General features: G+C 44.9%; 1 protein-coding gene across 1 annotated transcript in view; it reads right to left on the bottom strand.

The window, feature by feature from the left end:
• Window positions 1-18,312, bottom strand: part of SIL1 (SIL1 nucleotide exchange factor) — a 234,699-nt gene that overhangs the window by 162,139 nt on the left and 54,248 nt on the right. The window contains exon 2 of the mRNA XM_058677311.1: window positions 6,728-6,843. Within this exon, the coding sequence (XP_058533294.1) occupies window positions 6,728-6,832 (105 nt within the window). The 5' untranslated portion in view covers window positions 6,833-6,843. The remainder of the gene's footprint in view (window positions 1-6,727; window positions 6,844-18,312) is intronic.

Here is an 18,312-nt window from a genome sequence, read left to right as displayed (position 1 = left end):
AGAAATGACTTCTCTGGGACTCCCATGGACAAGGCTACTCTACTTGAAAGCGACAATATGGAACCCACCAGAGTGTCAGAAAAGGTAATGGGTATTATGAGGCTGGAGCATGAAGCTGACAAATACGTGAGTGAATCAGGTTGGGAGGTAGAATCTGTGGGGAAGTATGTGGGTTCACCCTTGTGGAACTGCTACCTCCGTTGACATGCACAAGATCTCTGGCTGGAATCAGGCCTGGTTGGGGAGCTAAGGAATCATCCTGGCTGGGCTGAAATTCTTACCGGTGAATGCAAGAGCCAGATTCAGGGCATTGTGCTGGGCTGAACATGGCTGCAATCTCCCTTGGCAAGGATATGGACTGTGTCTAACGAGTGCCAGGCTGGGCTAGACTCCAGCACCTACTGGTACTCATGAGAGTCAGGCTGGGTATAGAACAGGCTGGGCTAGGTCTCAGCTCTCACTAAATCATGTGAGAGCTGTGTCTGGGCATGAACCAGGTGTGGATGGGCTTCAACACCCAACAGTAAGTACCAGAAAGGGTAGAGGCTGATTGGGCAAGGACACAGTCTCTGCCAGGACAACAGGTAGACAAAGTCAACCTGGGCCAGGGACCACTGGTGTGTGCAAGTTCTGCCACTGGGAGGAGATAGGATAGAGGAGCTTGGTGAACTCCTTTGTCAGATTGCAGCCCCTGCAAGTAAGCGCAAGAACCAAAACAAAAAGCAACCCAAACGAGGCCAGGTTACAGTATGCACCGGCATACTTGTGAGTCAGGTCTGGGGTTGGGCCAGGCTGGGCCAGTTCATAACATCCACTGGCAGATCTGAGAACCAGATGGGGTGCAGGAAGGGGTGAGTTGGGCCACATCACCAGCCAGTTCACACTGGGGCCAGAAGGTGTAGATGCCGAGGTGAGATGAGCCCTGTCAGTCTGGAGACAGTGGGTACAGGTTCGTGAGCCCCAGGGACAGAGGGTCCTTTTGGCCCACCTGCAAGGTGGGTGCTGGATCCATGAGCCCCAGGAGTGTGGGTCTGGTGGAGCTTGAGTCACCTGGTCCAGGTCTACTTGCATGCTGGGTATGGGATCTGTGAGCCCCTGTGGTGGAGGGGTCCATCAGGGCCTGGGTTTCCTGGCCCAGGTCACTGGGCCCATTTGCATGGTGGGTGTTGGGTCCATGAGTCCTGGGGGTGAGGAGACCAGTGGGTCCCAGGTTACATGGTGTCCCAGGTTACATGGTCTGGGACCTTGGGCTTACATGTGTGATGGGGACCAGTTTCATGAGCCCCAGGAGTTGGGGGTCCAGAACGGCCTGGGTCTCCTGGCCCAGGTCACCAATCCCAGGTCATCAGCCCTGCCTGTGCAGTAGGTGCTGAATCCATGAGTCCCAGGGTGGGGATACAGAAGGTTCTGGGTCTCCTCCACAGGTCATTTGGCTCACTTGTATGGTGGCTGCTGGGTCCGTGAGCCCCAGGGGTAAGGGGTCCTGTGGGGCCTGGGTTGCCTGGCCCAGGTCCATGAGCTCACCTAGGATAACTGGTCCTCCTTAGTGTAAAGATGGAGTGCTGGATGACAGGCCATGGTGCACGTACAGGACATGGTAGTCCATTGGGGCCTGCAGAGGACATCTGGTACCATAGCAGAGAATGGAGAACAGAACATATGGACAATTACCTCAGCCAGCCAAATGATGACAGCAAATATCTAGGCAGCCAATGGACATTGGAAGGGATTCCTCATCCATTTCATTACTATTGCATCCACCTAGGCAGAACTCTTAGAGCATGTACCACATTGTGACCCTGGGTTGAAGTCGGGTGGCCCTTCCCTAATCCTCCTCACATACAGGGATGGTTGAGAGGCTGGATATGGCCTATCCCCTTACCTCCTCCCTCCCTCCAGAAATGGGAAGAAGAAATACAATGTTTGGAAGCAATGATCACACCCACTTCTTCCTAACCCTAGATCCTTCCCACCCTAATCAACTATGTAAACATAATCTTAAAAAAAAAAAAAGCCTTTAAGACACAATAGAATTAATGCACCTGTACTGGCAAGCTGACAAATAATGATACAGAATGCCAGGGAACATTTGGGAACAGGAACCATTCCGGCACAATCTAAGTTAAACAAAGCAGCAACACTATAAACAACTGATATTTACTGACCACAGTGTGTGTGTATATGTGTGTGTGTGTATACACACACATATATGTGTATATATATATATATATATACATACCACACACATATACACAGTACATATACATACACACACAGACACGTATTGCACACTAAAACTTCGAGAGCCTCAAGTACTTGAACCATCACCTGCTGTCCCCCCACCACTCCACCCCCAAACGCACCCCAGGGTGCACATTAGCAGGGAGCTAGGTCAACAATGCCATAACCAGGACTTGACCCAGGCACTCTGATACGGGATTTGGGCAATCCCAAATGGCATCTTCACTGCTGTACCATTGCCTACCACTCAGCAATTCTGTGAAGGCCAGTAACACACATCCATCAGCTTCTCTACTTCACCATGTGGCATCCCAGGGAAGTGCCACAGACAGGATGAAGCTGGCTCAAGATCATTCTCCAACACACATAGCCAATCTTTCCTGGGCAGACACTCTGTGACACAAGCATTGCATGGGGCATTTCCAGGTCCTCAGGAGCACCTGCCTATCATCCAGGCTCTGAAATATAACCACTCCCACCTCTAATAATTTTCACTGTTGGGAACATTGTTAACTGTATAATTTGGATTTTACGTACCATCAGGGCAATAAGTTTTGTGATATGAGAGAAAAGATGCTTCAGCTCCTACTTGTGCTTACCACATGATGAAAGATTATGACAAATGGCTGCAGCTTAAGAACAGACATAAGGATAAAAGCAGCTTCTGTTGATGAAAGTCAGTATTAACATTTTTCTGAGACTAGGCTCAATAGAGCTAATATAAATGGGCCAGCATAATTATGGCTCTGAAAGCTCATCTATCTAGTTGGACTATTATCCAAAAGGGACTTACTAATACACAGTTCTTAAGCAAATTCATCAGCATGCTTTTGTGAACTGTGCATCTGATAAAGCTCACCATGGGGAGCCCAGGGATTCTCATGCACCGCTAGTTTGGAAGGGGACACAATCCTGATTCCTCAAGACTCTTGGGTGCTTTTCTGGCCCATTCTACTGCCAAAGCATGCCAGAGACATCCCCAACCTCATGCTGCAGCCAGTCACACCTTCAGGGACCCCTGGGATCCCCTTCACATTGTCCTTGAAGAAACAGCCAAAAGTCAGCATCAACAGATCTTAGAGAACATTAAAGGCTCAAAAGGATTCGTGACTCCTAACTGTACATTCTCTCCTGCTCCACAAAGTGGGGGAAAAGGCAGAGAAAAAACAAATGACTTCAGAGAGAAGAGGAAGCTTGCCATGAGCCAGAGGTGAACCTCTGCTGAGCTAGATTGTTATTAAATTTATCACAATTGTCATTTGCACTTCAAGAGCTTCTGGCTCCAAAGCCTCCAGTGCTTTACACAACATTTAGTGGAAACCCTGGGGGTTGAAGAACATGGTCATCAGGGGAGAATGAAACTGTCAGAGCTGACAGAGCTTCTTGAGGGGGAGGACAAGGAGGGCACTGGGAGCTGGTCAAGGGCAGGCTGCTGCTGGCACAGGCTGGGGAAACAGGGCCAGAAGCCTCGTGCTACAGCCAGGTCAGGCTCTGGGCCTTCTTGGACATTCTCCTCCAGCCTGTGTCAATGACGGAAGCCCCAAGCAATAAATGAGGTCTAGGTTAATGAAGAGAGGTATGGAAAGAACAGGAATAAAATGACAGAGGGAAGGAGAACAAAGACAGACTGAGAACACAAAGAGGAGGAGTAGAGGAAGTAGCAGTCTTACTTGGAATTGATGCTCACCACCCAGCACCCAGTTCCTGGGGGAAATCTGGCTGTGTGACTTTGACAATGATATTTAATAATTTTTTTTCAACACTGTTTTTTGATTCATCTGGATTCCATATCTTCCCATTCATTTGGAAAGCTAATACTGCCACATATATATTCACATATATTCAATATATATGAAATTTGATAAACACCTACACACATTTATAAAGCCTTTTCTCAGTAACAGTAAACTCTGTATATTTGCCTTTCCTATACCAACTGTATAGTCTGAGAATTAGGACAGTTTATATACATTTGATCTTCTTGGAGCAAGTATCCCACTATGAAATACCTTTTGCTATATTTTTAATATTGTTTACATAGTTGAGAGGGACACATGTCCATGTGGGCCTCTAATTAGGATGGGGAGGGTCAGGTATGGAGGAAGATGGGTGGGACCTATATTTCAGGTTGTTTTTTTCTTTTTTTTTTTCCTGTGTCTGCAGGGGAAGAGGGGGCGCTCCTTGCTGTCAAACTACATTAGCAACTAGGGATGAGGACAGTCATTTGATGATGTCTTACAGACCCCAATATGGAAAAGGGTTCCAAGGATGTTACTGGAGTGATTTTGATAGTTCTGAGAAGTTGTTAGTTTCATTGTTTCAGGGTTGAGAAAATCTTTCCAAGGTCTATTGCTTGACCAAGTCTACCTTAGCGCATTCACAGGAACAAGTTGCAAAGCTTGGCCAGGAGATACGCTGGTACTCGTGAGAGTCAGGATGGGTGTAGAACAGGCCAGCCTAAGTGTCGACTCCCACTGAACTATGTGAAAACTGTGTCTGGGTACAGACCAGGTATCGCTGGGCTGCAACAACCAACAAGAACCAGAATAGGTGCAGCTGTTGAGCAAAGCCATTGTTCCTGCCAGGGCAGGAGGTGATCAAAGTCAGCCTGGGCCAATGATTCATTGGTGTGCGCAAGAACTGCCAGTGGGAGGAGACTTGATGGAGGAGCTTGGGAAACTCCTTCATCAGGACACAGTCCCTGCAGGTGAGTGCAAGAAGTAAGCCAAGGGGCAGCCCAAACAACACCAGGTTACAGTACCCTCCAGCATACATGTGGGTCATGTCTGGGGACAGACCATTCAGGGCCAGGATATAACACATACTGGCAGACCTAAGAACCAGGCAGGGAGCAGGAGGAGTCAGACTGGGCTGCAACACCAGCCAGTTCACATTAAGACTGAGACAACAATCGGACTGGGTTGGAATAGGCTGCAACACCCAATAGCAGGACCTGGAACAGGGGCAGACTAGACTAGGCCAGGCTGCGCAATAAGTCTATGGATGCTGAGGTGAGGCAAGTCATGCCAGCCTGGGCCCAGTGGATGTTGGTTTACTGAACCCAAGGGGTGGGGTCACCTCGCCTGGGTCCGGAGGCCCGCATACTAGGTGGGTAGAGGGTTCGTGGGGGATCCAGAGATGCTTGGGATGCCTGTCCTGGATCCTTGTACTTGCCTGCAAGAACATGTTCTACTTAATGAAAAAGGTGGAGCAGTGGATACAGGTCCTATTGTAAAGGGAGAATATGGCAGCTCATTTGGTGCTGTAGCAGTACAGAACTAACTGACCAACTACCCCAAACAAATAAATGATGACAGTAAAAACTCTCGGTGAATGGAGCCAATAGACATAAGGAGAGTGACATCATCCTCAGATCGGTGAAATCAGCAGCATTTCAGAACCATCTAAGCCACTTGACAGAACCCTCAGGATACGTACACACTGAGACTCTGGATTGATATGAGATGCTGGCTCCTCATCCCTGGGTATCTGGGACATGTGAAAATTCATGAGTGGTTTCTCCTTTTGTCTCTCCCCTTCCTCAGAAACAACAAGAAGAAATAGCAAAGAGTACACCCAATTTTCCCTAAATGTCAATCCTTTCCACCCTGATCCACCATGTAATCATTATGAAAAATAAAATTGACACTAAAAAAAAAAAGAAAAAGAAAAATTGGGGCTTGCAAGTGATACAGCAAGTTGAGCCACTGCCTATAATGACAGCATTCCATTTGGGTACCAGTTTGAGTCCAGCTAGTCTGCTTACAATCCAGCCTAATGATTTTGTAAAAAGCCCTGGAAGGTGTCCTGCATGATAAGCTGGTGGCTAAATCCTTGCCTTGCATACACCATGATCCCATGTGGGCACCAGTTAACATCCCAGCTACTCCACTTCCCATCCAGCTTCCTGTTTGTGTCCTCAGAAAGCAGTAGAGGATGGCCCAACACCTTGGGACCCTGTATCCACGTGGGAGACCCAGAAGTTGTTCCTGGTTCTTACTTGGGATCAGCTCAACTCCAGCTGTTGTGGTCACTTGGAGAGTGAACCAGAGGATGGGAGATCTTTCTGTCTGTCTCTCCATAAATCTGACTTTCCAATAAAAATAAATATATCTTAATTTTTTTACAAAAGGGGATTTGAAAACAGACCAAGTCCCTGGGTCCCCACCACCCAATATGGGAGATAAGGACAGATTTCCATGTTCCATTTGGGGAGTGAACCAGCAAATGGAAAATCTTTCTCTCTCATTTGCTCCCTCTTCCTCTCCTTCGCTTTCTGTCTCATTTTTTCAAATAAATAAATCTTGAAAGAAAGAAGAGGAGGGAGAAGAGGGAGAAAAGGGAGAAGAGGCAATGGAACAGGAGGGAGAAGATGGGTTAAGAGAGAGGAAAGTGCGAGCCTGCCTCCTCCTATAGCAACCCTGACAAAATGGAGGGCTTCTCAGAATTCATCAAAGAGCCCTCCTATCTGATGTAAGACACTTACCAGGTTTTGACGACTGAGGCAGAAGGTGAAACAGGAGGCCATCAGCAACCCAAACAGCATGCCCAGAGGAGCCATCTTAGATGGTGGCAGGTTCTGGGAGGCCATAGTTAAGAGACCTGAGGGTACAGGGACAGAAATTGGCAGGTTATAAAAAACTGACCCGATTCCTCTATGATTCCTACAACAACACTCAGTAAACATACTTCAGAAATTTCCTGCATGGATCTTCTACCACTTCTAGATAAATCTGAAGCCTCTATCTCCCATAACAAGTCCAGCTATGCAAGGGAAAATATATCCTGGTTAGATCATATAACCAACCAGGACTCTTGCATGAACTATATAACACCCCTGGTCCCCCACTTCCTCATTAACAACTTATCAGATTGTGGAAGTAGCGTGAGATGGAAACTAACCAACTGATCTGAGTGTACATAAACCTTTGTACTCATCAATTCCTAAACCACATTGAATATCATATTTGAAGACAGATGACATAGTACCCCCAAGCCAGCAAATTTCAATATTCCCAAGTTGCAAACCTTTCACAACACTTTCTGAATGCCTAAACAAACCAAAGACATAGGAAGGTCATCCCATGTTCATTGATTAGATACTTAAGATGATAGTACTATTCAATGCTACTCAATGAATATTCAGATTCAGTGTAAGCTCTATCAAAATCCTCAGGGAGTTTCTTTTGCAGAAACAAAGAAATGCACCCTGGAATTTAAATGAAATTTCAAGAGGTGTATAATATCCAAAACAATTTTAAAAAAGAAAATGCTATAAGTCTCATATTTCTTGATTTTAGAACTTATTACAGAGCTATGGTAATTAGAAATATGGTATTATATTATAAACCATTGGAATAGAATGAAGAACTCCAAAATAATCACCTATATGGTCAAGTAATTTCTAAAAAAGATGCTAAGACATTTCAATGGGAAAAGGTGTCTTCAATAAACAGTGTTGTGCAGCAGGATATTCATATGTGAAAAAGTTGACCCTTCCCTTACACCACAAATAAAATTTACTCAAAGTGAATCAAAGAACTAACCATAAAACAGAAAATAAGGCGGAATTTTCAGGCACACGGATTTTGAGTAGCAAAAAAGCACAAGCAGCAAAACAAAACAAAAAAATGAATTGAACTTCATCAGAGTTAAAAAGTTTTGTATCTCAAACGATTTATTAACAAAGTGAAAAGACAACACAGAAAAAGGCAGAAAATATTTGTAATTCACATATCTGCTAAGTATAAAGAATCCCTAGATCTTAACAACAAACAAAAATTGGCAACCCAAATTAAAGGATGTGAATACACACTTTTGCAAAGAAAATATAACAATGGCCAATGGGAACATGAAGGAATCTCAACACCATTAACCATTAGGGAAATGTAAATTAGAACCACAAAGATGAGCCACTCCACACCTACAAGGTCAGCAACACTTTTTAAAAAGTAAAATAACAAGTATTTGATGGTTACACATTACCAGTAGAAATAAAATGGTGTAGTCACTATGGAATACAGTTGGATAATTCATTCAAAAGCTAATTAGAGAAATACTGTATGTCTAAGCAATTATACTCATGGACATCCACCAGAAAGAAATGAATAGAAGACTCAAATATTTGTACATCCATATCCAATACAGCATCATTTACAATATCCAAAAGGTGGAAACAACCCAAGTGCTTTCCAGAGATGAATGTATCAAAAAATGTATAACATACACACAATGGAATACCACTGAACCATGAAAGGAATCAAATCATGATACCACATATTGCCACAGCATGAATGAACATCACAAACACCACACCAGAAGAAGCCAGATACAACAGGATGGATATTCTATGGTTCCACTCATATAAGTACGTAAGATATCAAAATCTGTTTCAGAAACAAAGTAAACTAGAGGTTGTCTTAGAATGAGGGGACAGTAATATTGATAACAACAGCTAAAACAGGTACAGAATTTCTCATGAGGATACAGTCATTTGCTGAATAATGGAACACATGTACAACCATGATCCTGTGAGGCATTATTGGTCAATTCTATGGCCAAGTGACCTCACAAACACCACAGTGTCATAGGGCAACACTTTTTACATCTGTGACAACACTTGTGTAAACCAACCCACTACACTGTCAACTGCATAAAAGGATTATACACATTCTATTGATGTTTTTATTCTTAGAGTGTACTCCATCTACTTAGTAAAACAAAGGAGTTGACTGTAAAGCAGTTAGCTGTGTTATGGTGACAGCAACCACATACATTTCAAGTGTCTCCAGGCTGCATCGAGCAGCCAGACTGCATAGCTGACCTCTACCATCCAGGTGTGGGTTGCACATGCTATGATGTATACGCAACTAACAACACATCTCTCAGAGCATGTCCCCATTGTTAAATAAAGCTTGACAGTAATGGAAACTGTGATCAGTAAATGAGAGGCGACCAGAAAAGCAATCCAAACAGGTAAATAATCTAGGGAAGAAGGGAAAGTAAAATAAGCCAAGGTAGGAGATAATGAAACAAGACTCTTACAAAAATTCAGAATGTGCTTTTAGCCCTCAACCTCACCAAAGGTTCTCAGCTGTAATACGTATCGTTCCGCAGTTTACTCAGTACAAATTTTAATGCTGAATTAATTACAGGGAGGCATCTCTGAAGAGTGTACTGTTTACCTTCCCTCTCCAACTCCTGCCTGTCTCGTCCCTGTTCCACCTCAATAAATCAGTCTTGGGGTAAGACTGCAATGGGGCCCAAAGCCTTGCCTGAATTCACTCTCAGAGGCTGCCTTGCCTCAGCACACACCTTCTCAAGCACAGAAAGAAACTTTCCCTAAGGACATCTGCAGCCACAAAGAGAAACAGCCCTGCTGGCCAACACTGTGCTAAAAAAGCACAGCCAAATGGGAAAGCAAAGGCTTGGGTGCTAAAAATAGCTGCTACACTCACCCAGCAGCAAAAGCCTTTGCTTTCTGCCAGCCCCTCACCACCCCCTTTCTGTCAACAAAATGGAACAGCTGAGCGCCACAGAAGCTTCCCCAGCAACCTGGCTCCCGGAGGGCACCAATCACATGGAAAGGCAGGGAGTTCACAGTACCACACCAGATTCTGAACAGGTGCCTGACCATGTGTGGGTGTGAGAGAGCGAAGGGCCAGGCTGCATGAGGTTGAACAAGAGACAGAGGTTGCCACATCAGGAGGGAGAGGACAGGGAGGCCTCGCCAGAGGTTGCCTCAAGCAGGCACATCACTGGAACTCCCTCTAATGCTGTGAGCCCCCCTACTTCTAAAGCCTTGGTTTGCTGGAGGAAATGAATAGAAGCAGGGGACTCAACGGCATTGTCTAGATGGCTGCACAATACAACATGACAAAGAGTAACTCTGCAAGCAACAGGCCTCCCTTTCCCAGCAAGAGAGGGTTTGTGTGACTGTGAGTACACACACACAGAGGCAGGTATCTTCTCACAGCCAGGGACAAACACCAAAACTTGGTGATGAGGGAAAAGAAACAGGAAGAGATAAACAAGCAGGAAGATGTGAAGGGCAAGTAAGACAAATGTGCAGAATGAATAGGCCCAGAAGGACTGAGGCAGAAGAGGTCAGGGCAGCAGATGCATAAACAGCAGCTTCCCTACCCTCCAGGAGTGGGAAGGGAGTGGAGGCTGAGAGAAAGGCAGTCCCCAGGGCTCCTGGCAGCCTCCACCTCTAGCATGCACAGACTAACACCAATAGAAGCATTTTCTGCCAATACTTAGGATGAGATCAATTCACAAATAGATCTCTCATCTCTTCCAATGACTCCACATGGACTGCACACCAGACCTGTTTATTGCATCCATATAATCCTCCACAAAATAAAATTGAGAAGAGGGGTAGAGAGTGGGAGAGAGGACTGGAACTAAGAAGACACCTAGGTAAAGTCAGGCTGGGAAAAGCTTGTGGAACAGTTTCCAGGATCCCCAGGGGCACCCAGAGAATAGATGCACACTGCAGTGCACAGACACAGGCACAGTGTCTTCTGTCCACTTAAGGTCTGTCCTATAACCATGTCTCCAGTCTTTGGTCCTTAAGAAGTAACAGGTGGGGTTGGCATGTGGCATGGCAGATAAAGCCCATGGCCGATATGCCTACCATATGGATACCAGTTCATGTTCCAGCTGCTCCACTTTAAATCCAGCTGCCCAAATTCCAATCTATGTCCCTGATAATGGCTTAGGAAAAGCAATGAAAGATGGCCCAACTGCTTGAGCCTCTGTCAACCAAATGGGAGACCTGAATAAAGCTCCTGGCTCTTGTCTAATCCAGCCTTCTGGGAGAATGAACCAGCTGATGGAGATCTCTTTTTTCTGTCTTCTGGCCCTGTAACTCTTTTAAAAAATAAATGAATAAATATATTTTTTTAAAAGAGTAGTATGTGAAGAAACAGATTTGGCCCTGCTCAAGCTGAGGGGAGAAAGAGGGAAAGGAGCAGCAGCACCCAGCTTCATCCTGCCAAGTTCAGACACCAGCAAGTTGGACCAAGAAAGCATCAGCAGTAAAGAAAACCTCAGTCACCGCCCAACTTGGAGCATCCACTTCAGGCACTCCTGGCCTAAAGTCGATGCCCTCCCGATACCACTTACCATCCACAAACTGTTCACTGGAGCATCAGCACCCTGCAGAGTAAAAGTTCCCATCATCCTGGGCTCCCAATTGAGGACAATCCTGCATCTTCACTTTTATGCCTTCTTGGGACTTAAAACATCATCACACAGTCCAGAAAGGGGAATGTACTTCAGTGTTCCACCAGTAACTCCTTAAGTATCCTTGGGTTTCAGAACAAAAGCAATAAGGTACTTGAAACACCCATTTTTCTAACAAAAATGCCTGTTGTTATGCTGTACCTCTACTTAAATAGAGGCTGGATGCTCTCCACAATCTGTATTTCCCAGCCTAGTGTGGCCAGAGTGGATGCCTGGGGAGCAGGTGGGAGGAGCCACCTACGCCCTATTGCTCCTTCACCTTGCATGTTTGCCCCTCAACTCAGACACAATTGGGGGAGTGCCTTGGACTCTTAAAAATACAACATCCTCTATACCTTCCATCTTCTCTTCAGAGAAGAAAACAGAAGAATGTCATGTGAATGGCAAGAAGCCAATAGAGAAAGGAGAAGGAGACCACTGGGCCTTAGGCAGCTACTCACAGCACTGGCAGACCCCAGGAATAGTGGCTGCTATTGAATTGCAGAAAGGAAAGCAAAGGAAAGGCCCTTAGAGCTCTGCCTTGTGAAACACTGGCTTTACCTATATTGTTTTACCAAGTCTTCTGGAAAAGTAAAAAGGAAAGAATTCCTACTTCCATTTTATAAGGAAGAAATTGAAACAGAAAGACAAAAACATCAGGGAGAAAGTACATTATATGGATTTAGAGGCAGACAGATGTAACGACAAATCTTGGATCTGACAACCTGTAAAATGGGCACAATGAGAGCTCTTACTTCAAAGAGCAGTATGGAAGATTAAATAAAGCAGGACAAGGAAAGTGCCTATTATAGCACTTGACACCCAGTTCCATCATTGGAACATGGATGATCCCATTGCCCCTGGAGCCATAGCCATCCAGAACCAGGCCGGGCACCTTGCAGTCATTCTTCAGAACTCATCTCCTACCAGATCAACATGCTCTCCAGTTGGCCCAATGCCTCCAACTTGGACCAAAGTCTTTTGTTGAGTAATTACTCCCAGGAGATAAAGGAAATTGCTCTTCAAGGAGTACACCAAAACTGGAAGCGAATATTCCCCAGCCAGTTTTCTGCTGAGTCCCAGAGCAGACCCAGTCCACTTAGTGCTTTCCCCAGCATACTGGCAACCAGAGACAGACACGCACCATGCAGAACTGCCAGCTGCATGAACAGCTGTAACACAATCCCCTGCTTTGCAAACTGAAGGTTAGAGGATAAACTCTTTTCATAGACACACATTCATTATTATTTATGGGCTGCACAAACTCATACACACACAGTCACTCACCTCTGCACAAACAGAAGCTCACCGCCTAATTTAAGTAGATAAATATGAAGCTGAAGAAACAATGCAGAGAGGACACTGAAAGGACAGCACAGCAAGGGAGAACAATGTGCAGAGGCTTAGGAAAAGAATTGGAATTTTAATGAATAATGTGAAGGACAGGAGAAACAGTGGTCAGGCAAACAGACCTCTTCCCCGTAAGCTACAAACTAAACAGAAAGTCAAGAGGTAGACAGCAAATAAATGGAAAAAGTCTCTGAAAAGCAAACGATATGTGGTTTCTAATTGCAGCCCAGTCCTAACTGGCAAGGAGGCTAGACTAAAAATTCACTGAACCACTGGTCAGCTGTGCAATTAAGACAGTATTTGTCTTCCAAGTACTGAAGTCATGCTTCCAGTCAAGAAAATGGGCTCAAACCCAATGCATCCAAGATGGAAAAAGATTAGAGGAGACTATTAAACGCAGAAGGTTCACAATGAAACAAAACCTCAACCTGTCTATAGAGCTACAAGGCCAAAATCTATCTACTCTACCTCTCTGCAAGAGAGGGCTCAAGGAAAGGCCTTTCTGGTAACAGTACAGGGACAGGTGCTGGTCCTGCCAGAAAGCACTGGGAGTCAAGAAGGGTTCCTCCACAGGCTCAGCTAGGGCTACGACCCTGGAAGGAGAACAACAGGGAACAGGATGAAAGAGGAAAGGCAGTTAGGGGTGAGACAGAATTTCTGATTCTTAACACTCCAAGAGGTGGGAGACAGAGCTACCCTCCTCTCACCCAGTAGGGAAGAGTACAGATCTAGGAGATAGCTGGGCAGGCATTCATCCTTAGTAGTTAAGATGTCACTTGGGGTACCTGTACTCCCTGTGCAAGTTCCTGGGCTCACATTTCAGCACTGTTCTTGATTCTGGCTTTCTGGAGGTAGCAAATGATGGCTTAAGTATTTAGATCCCTGTCCCACAACATGGGGAACCTAGATTTCCTAGCTATTAAGTTTGGCTCAATCGAAAATTGTTGCAGGCTTTGGGCAATTCACTGGCCCAAACAGCTCTCTTTGGGGAAATAGTTCTCTTTGTCTCCCTGTCAAAATTTAAAAATAAATAAATGAGAGAGATGAGCAGATTATCAAATAACTGCAATCTCAGAAACAAAAGAGACTCTGACTAAAGGTCACAGAATTACATCTAAGCTCACTTCCCGCTAGTCTATGACCCTAAAGAAAATACATAAAACAAACTACTTCTTTATTTGAAAAATATTTACTCATGGGCCTGGCACGATAGTGGAGCAGCTGAAGTCCTCACTTTGCACAGACCACGATCCCATATGGGCACCAGTTCTAATCCCAGCAGCTCCACTTCCCACCCAGCTCCCTGCTTGTAGCCTAGGAAAGCAGTCGAGGATTGCCCAAAGCCTTGGGAACCTGCACCCACTTGGGGGACCTGGAAGAGGCTCCTGGGTCCTGGTTTCAGATTGGTTCAGCTCTGGTGGTTGTGGCTGCTTAGGGAGTGAATCAATGGACAGAAAATCTTCCTTTCTGTCTCTCCTCCTCTCTGTATATCTGACTTTGCAATAAAAATAAATAAATTTTTTTAAAAAATGTACCCATGTGTTTATTTGGAAAGACAGGGAGACAGGCCAGCACCATGGATCAACTGGCTAATCCTCCACCTGAAAACACCAGCATCCTATATGGGTGTGGGTTCATGTCCTGGCTACTCTACTTCCCATCCAGCTCCCTGCTTATGGCCTGGGAAAGCAGGAGAAGATGGACCATGACCTGGGACCCTACACCCATGTGGGAAACTCAGAGAAGGTTTCTGGCTTCAGATTGGCTTGGCTGCAGACACTGCGATCATTTGGGGAGTAAATCAATATATGGAAGATCTTTCTCTGTCTCTTCCTCTGTGCCTTTCCAATAAAATGAATAGATATTTAAACAAAGAAAAAGATCAAGGAGACAAGAGATAGGGAGAAGGAAAAAAGAGAAAAAAGGTGATGACAGATTGATTTTTGAGATCCCATCCATTCTCTAAATGACCACAACTGGGACTGAGCCAGAAACCCAATCCAGGTCTCTCAAAAGTGGCAGGGATCCAAAAATTTAGACCATTATCAATTGCCTTCACAGGTACATTAACAGGAAGTTGGACTGAAACTGGATCAGCTGGGACCAAAACCAGCACTCTGAGATACTGGCATCATAAGTGACAGCTTAACCGACTGTATTACAATGCCAATCCTAATGATGTTTCTTTATAGCAGATGAAAACAACAAACAGTGAGCAGGGCTTGACCAAACAAATCAGCAAGTGACCATGTGAACTACTGGTTAGTGTACTTTCCATTAGACATTATACCATAAAGCTCCCTGCCTGAGAAACTGAGAGTAATCAGCCTATGTCTGATGGCAACAACCAAGGTTATCAGAAGCACCATTCCATTTCACTGTAGCAGACTTCAACCATATCTCCCCAGCTAGCTATGTGACTTTGGCCTAGATGTTTAACATGTCTACATCACAATTCTGTCATCTATAAAGGGGCTCAAGAGTTAACTATTCTACAGTATAATCATCCATACCAAACAAACTCATACGGAACAAGCAGCACAATGCTTCACACAAGATGAGGGCTCAAAAAGCTTGAAGCACTTGTTGCTATTATTAGAGAAAATGTTGAGTAAAGGATAGGACAAGCAGAAGCAGTGAGGGCTTCATCTCCACACAAAACTGTCTTCTGTTTGACAGCCAAGCCCTTCCTTAGAGCTCAGCTTCTCAGAAACACAAGCCTGCCCACACACCTGGACAACACTCTGGGTGGCTACAAACACATATCCACTAAAACCTTTACGCAAAGCTGGCTGGCTCTGTATTTGTGACAGCTGACCAAAACCAGATGCTTCAGAGCCCAACTTCCTGAGGAGTCAGACCTGTCTCCAAATTCCTGCCACTGCTCTCCCACCTACAAGGGGAGTAGTGAAGGAGGGCAGGGGCACCAAAGTCAAGTCAGCAGGCCTAGGCTCTGAGATCACCCTAGACAGAGGCAGCGGGCAGCAGGAGTGTAAGTTCCAGGACTTTTCCCATCCCTTTTAAAATGACAATTGGATTCCTGAACAGGAGGCATAAAGGGCTTTTTCTATAGCCTATTCCCAAAGAAAACCAGGAGCTTTCACTTACTCATCCTTCCACCACAGTCAGGACAGAAAAGGATCACAGCTTACTTCTCCTCTCCTCTCCGCTGTCTCTAAGCTCCCAGAGAACATCACACCTTACTGAGAATCAAACAGGGAAGAAGCAAAGAACTTCCAGTCCAGAGATCCAAAACGATATCCTACCAACCAGTAAGCACCCAGTTCTTTCTTCTGTAACACCATGGGTAATAAGCATTCAGCCAAAGTCACACTTGGGAAACAAGCACCACACAAAGCCATTTCCACATGCACCTCAGCCCCCTGTGCACACTGGGCACCATCCCAGAGGAAAGAACACATAGCAGATACCACCACTGCCCTCAGGTAGTTGATGTCCTATTCAAAAGCAGTGGGTACGGCAGCCATCCCCATCTGAGTCTCAGTACAATTATTAAACACAAAGCTCCCCAAAGGAGTGTTCCATGAGAAAATGGATACTACTTTGGGTAACTTGAAACATAAATTTCAACTTCATAATGATGAAGTGAGTAACAACTAGGGTTCTCTTTAAACTAACTGAGTAGCCCCAAGAAGAAGTATTTACATACAGAAACACTTAGCGGTATTACAAGGATGGGTCACCAAGCCAGGAACACACCACCACCACACTTGCAATGAACATGTCTCCCAGGTGTATCAGTTGCTGAACCATTATATTTTATTTTGTTTCTAACACGTCTGAGATCCTAAGACTATTTATAATACCAGATCCTTAAAATCTTGAAAGGGACATGAATTCTAAAGTGTACACATTTACATGTGGGCAGAAACACAAAAATCAAATACTTCTCAACACAGCTCAGACAGCCATAACTCACGGGTTTCACAATCCCACCTAACACTCAAAGAAAATCAGGGAGCCAGCTCCAAGAGATAGTGGGAGGCTGGGTAGGTAGCCAAGAAACAAAGAAATCTAAACTCAGCACTTGGCACGACAATTAAGGAGCCGAAGATCTTAAATGTATTGTTTCTGACTCTAAATACGTCTACATTTATTACCAATTTGGGATCAGAAGCCACATTTAGTGCTGTCGTGACCATGCACTAAAAATGTTAAGCAGAATATTGCCTAGGAAACAGCAGCCTTTCCTGCTGTGGCAGCCCTACTTCAGAGCCACCTCTGCCACATTTCTAGTGCTCCCCATCCTGGGCTTTGCTTAGAGCCCAGTTAGATAAACAGTAGCCATTGTGCTGCCAAGGCTTGCATCTCAAAAGGCAGCAACAAGAACCAGAGCTAGGGACCACACAAGCACCTCACCCTCTCAAAGGCTGGTAGTCAAGTCTGATTTCTCAGGCTCATAACAACCACAATCCACCTGACTAGAACATCAACAACGGAAGAGACAATTGACTGCTTAAATTCATTGCTTTGTTTTCACTGACCAACAATGTACCTAAGACTCAAAAAAAAGGTATCTGATTATTGAATGGGATCAACATTTGATGGGGGAGGGGAGTCATATAGAATAGCACAATGGAAAACATCACTGAAAATAGGTAAAAATATGGACTGAGGTGACACATGAAAACGGATCATACAATATTGTTGCATAGAAGCAACACAGCATTAACAGTACACACATATGAATTACTATGCAGGATAAATTATGGGTGGGTACCTCTGTTATTAGATGTGAACTCAGAACCATACAAAGCTGGACTAAATGGAGTACTTTATCCTGAAATGCCAGACATCTCAGAAAACACTTACATGTTATTTTCCACACAGAACATATTCCCTCATCAGCTGCCTTGTGCTGAACCCTTAACTAGCTTAGAGGTCTCATTTTTATTCTGTAAGCTCCAAATGAGAGCCCTAAAGCACCTGCCAAAGGAAACAGAGAACACACAGAAAAAGCTAAGGTCTTAGAGGCCAACTTACCAACTTGACCCTGTGTACCTGGGCAGTTTCCATAAGTGTCAGCAATAGGACTGACTGACTCCCTAAACAGGTGGCCAAATGGAGACAGAAAAACATGAAAATTGATCATCTACCCCAGCCACGTATTGGCAGTGAAAATCTAGGCAAATGGAGACTCAAAGGTGAGCTATGTCAGCCAGTGGATTCTGGAGACATTTCATCATGCTTAAAATGGCAACATTGGCAGCAACTCAGAACTACTGAACTATCAAAACCACTTGATCAGGACCCTTGGAGCATGCCCCACACCGGGGACTTGGGATGGGTTGGAAGCTGGGTGGGGCTTCTCCCTGTATATCTCCTGTTACCCCAGATACAGAAAAAAAAATGTGGAAACAATAGTTTTACCCACTTTCCTGTAGCCCTTGACCCTTTGTGCCCTAATCAACTATGTAACGATTAAAAGAAAGAAACAAACAAACAAACAGACAGACAGACAGACAGACAAAA

Source organism: Ochotona princeps, chromosome 19, assembly GCF_030435755.1.
Source record: "Ochotona princeps isolate mOchPri1 chromosome 19, mOchPri1.hap1, whole genome shotgun sequence".
NCBI classification, from domain to species: domain Eukaryota; kingdom Metazoa; phylum Chordata; class Mammalia; order Lagomorpha; family Ochotonidae; genus Ochotona; species Ochotona princeps.
The sequence above is the reverse complement of the archived record's forward strand: the minus strand, read 5'-3'. Positions and strand labels throughout refer to the sequence as shown.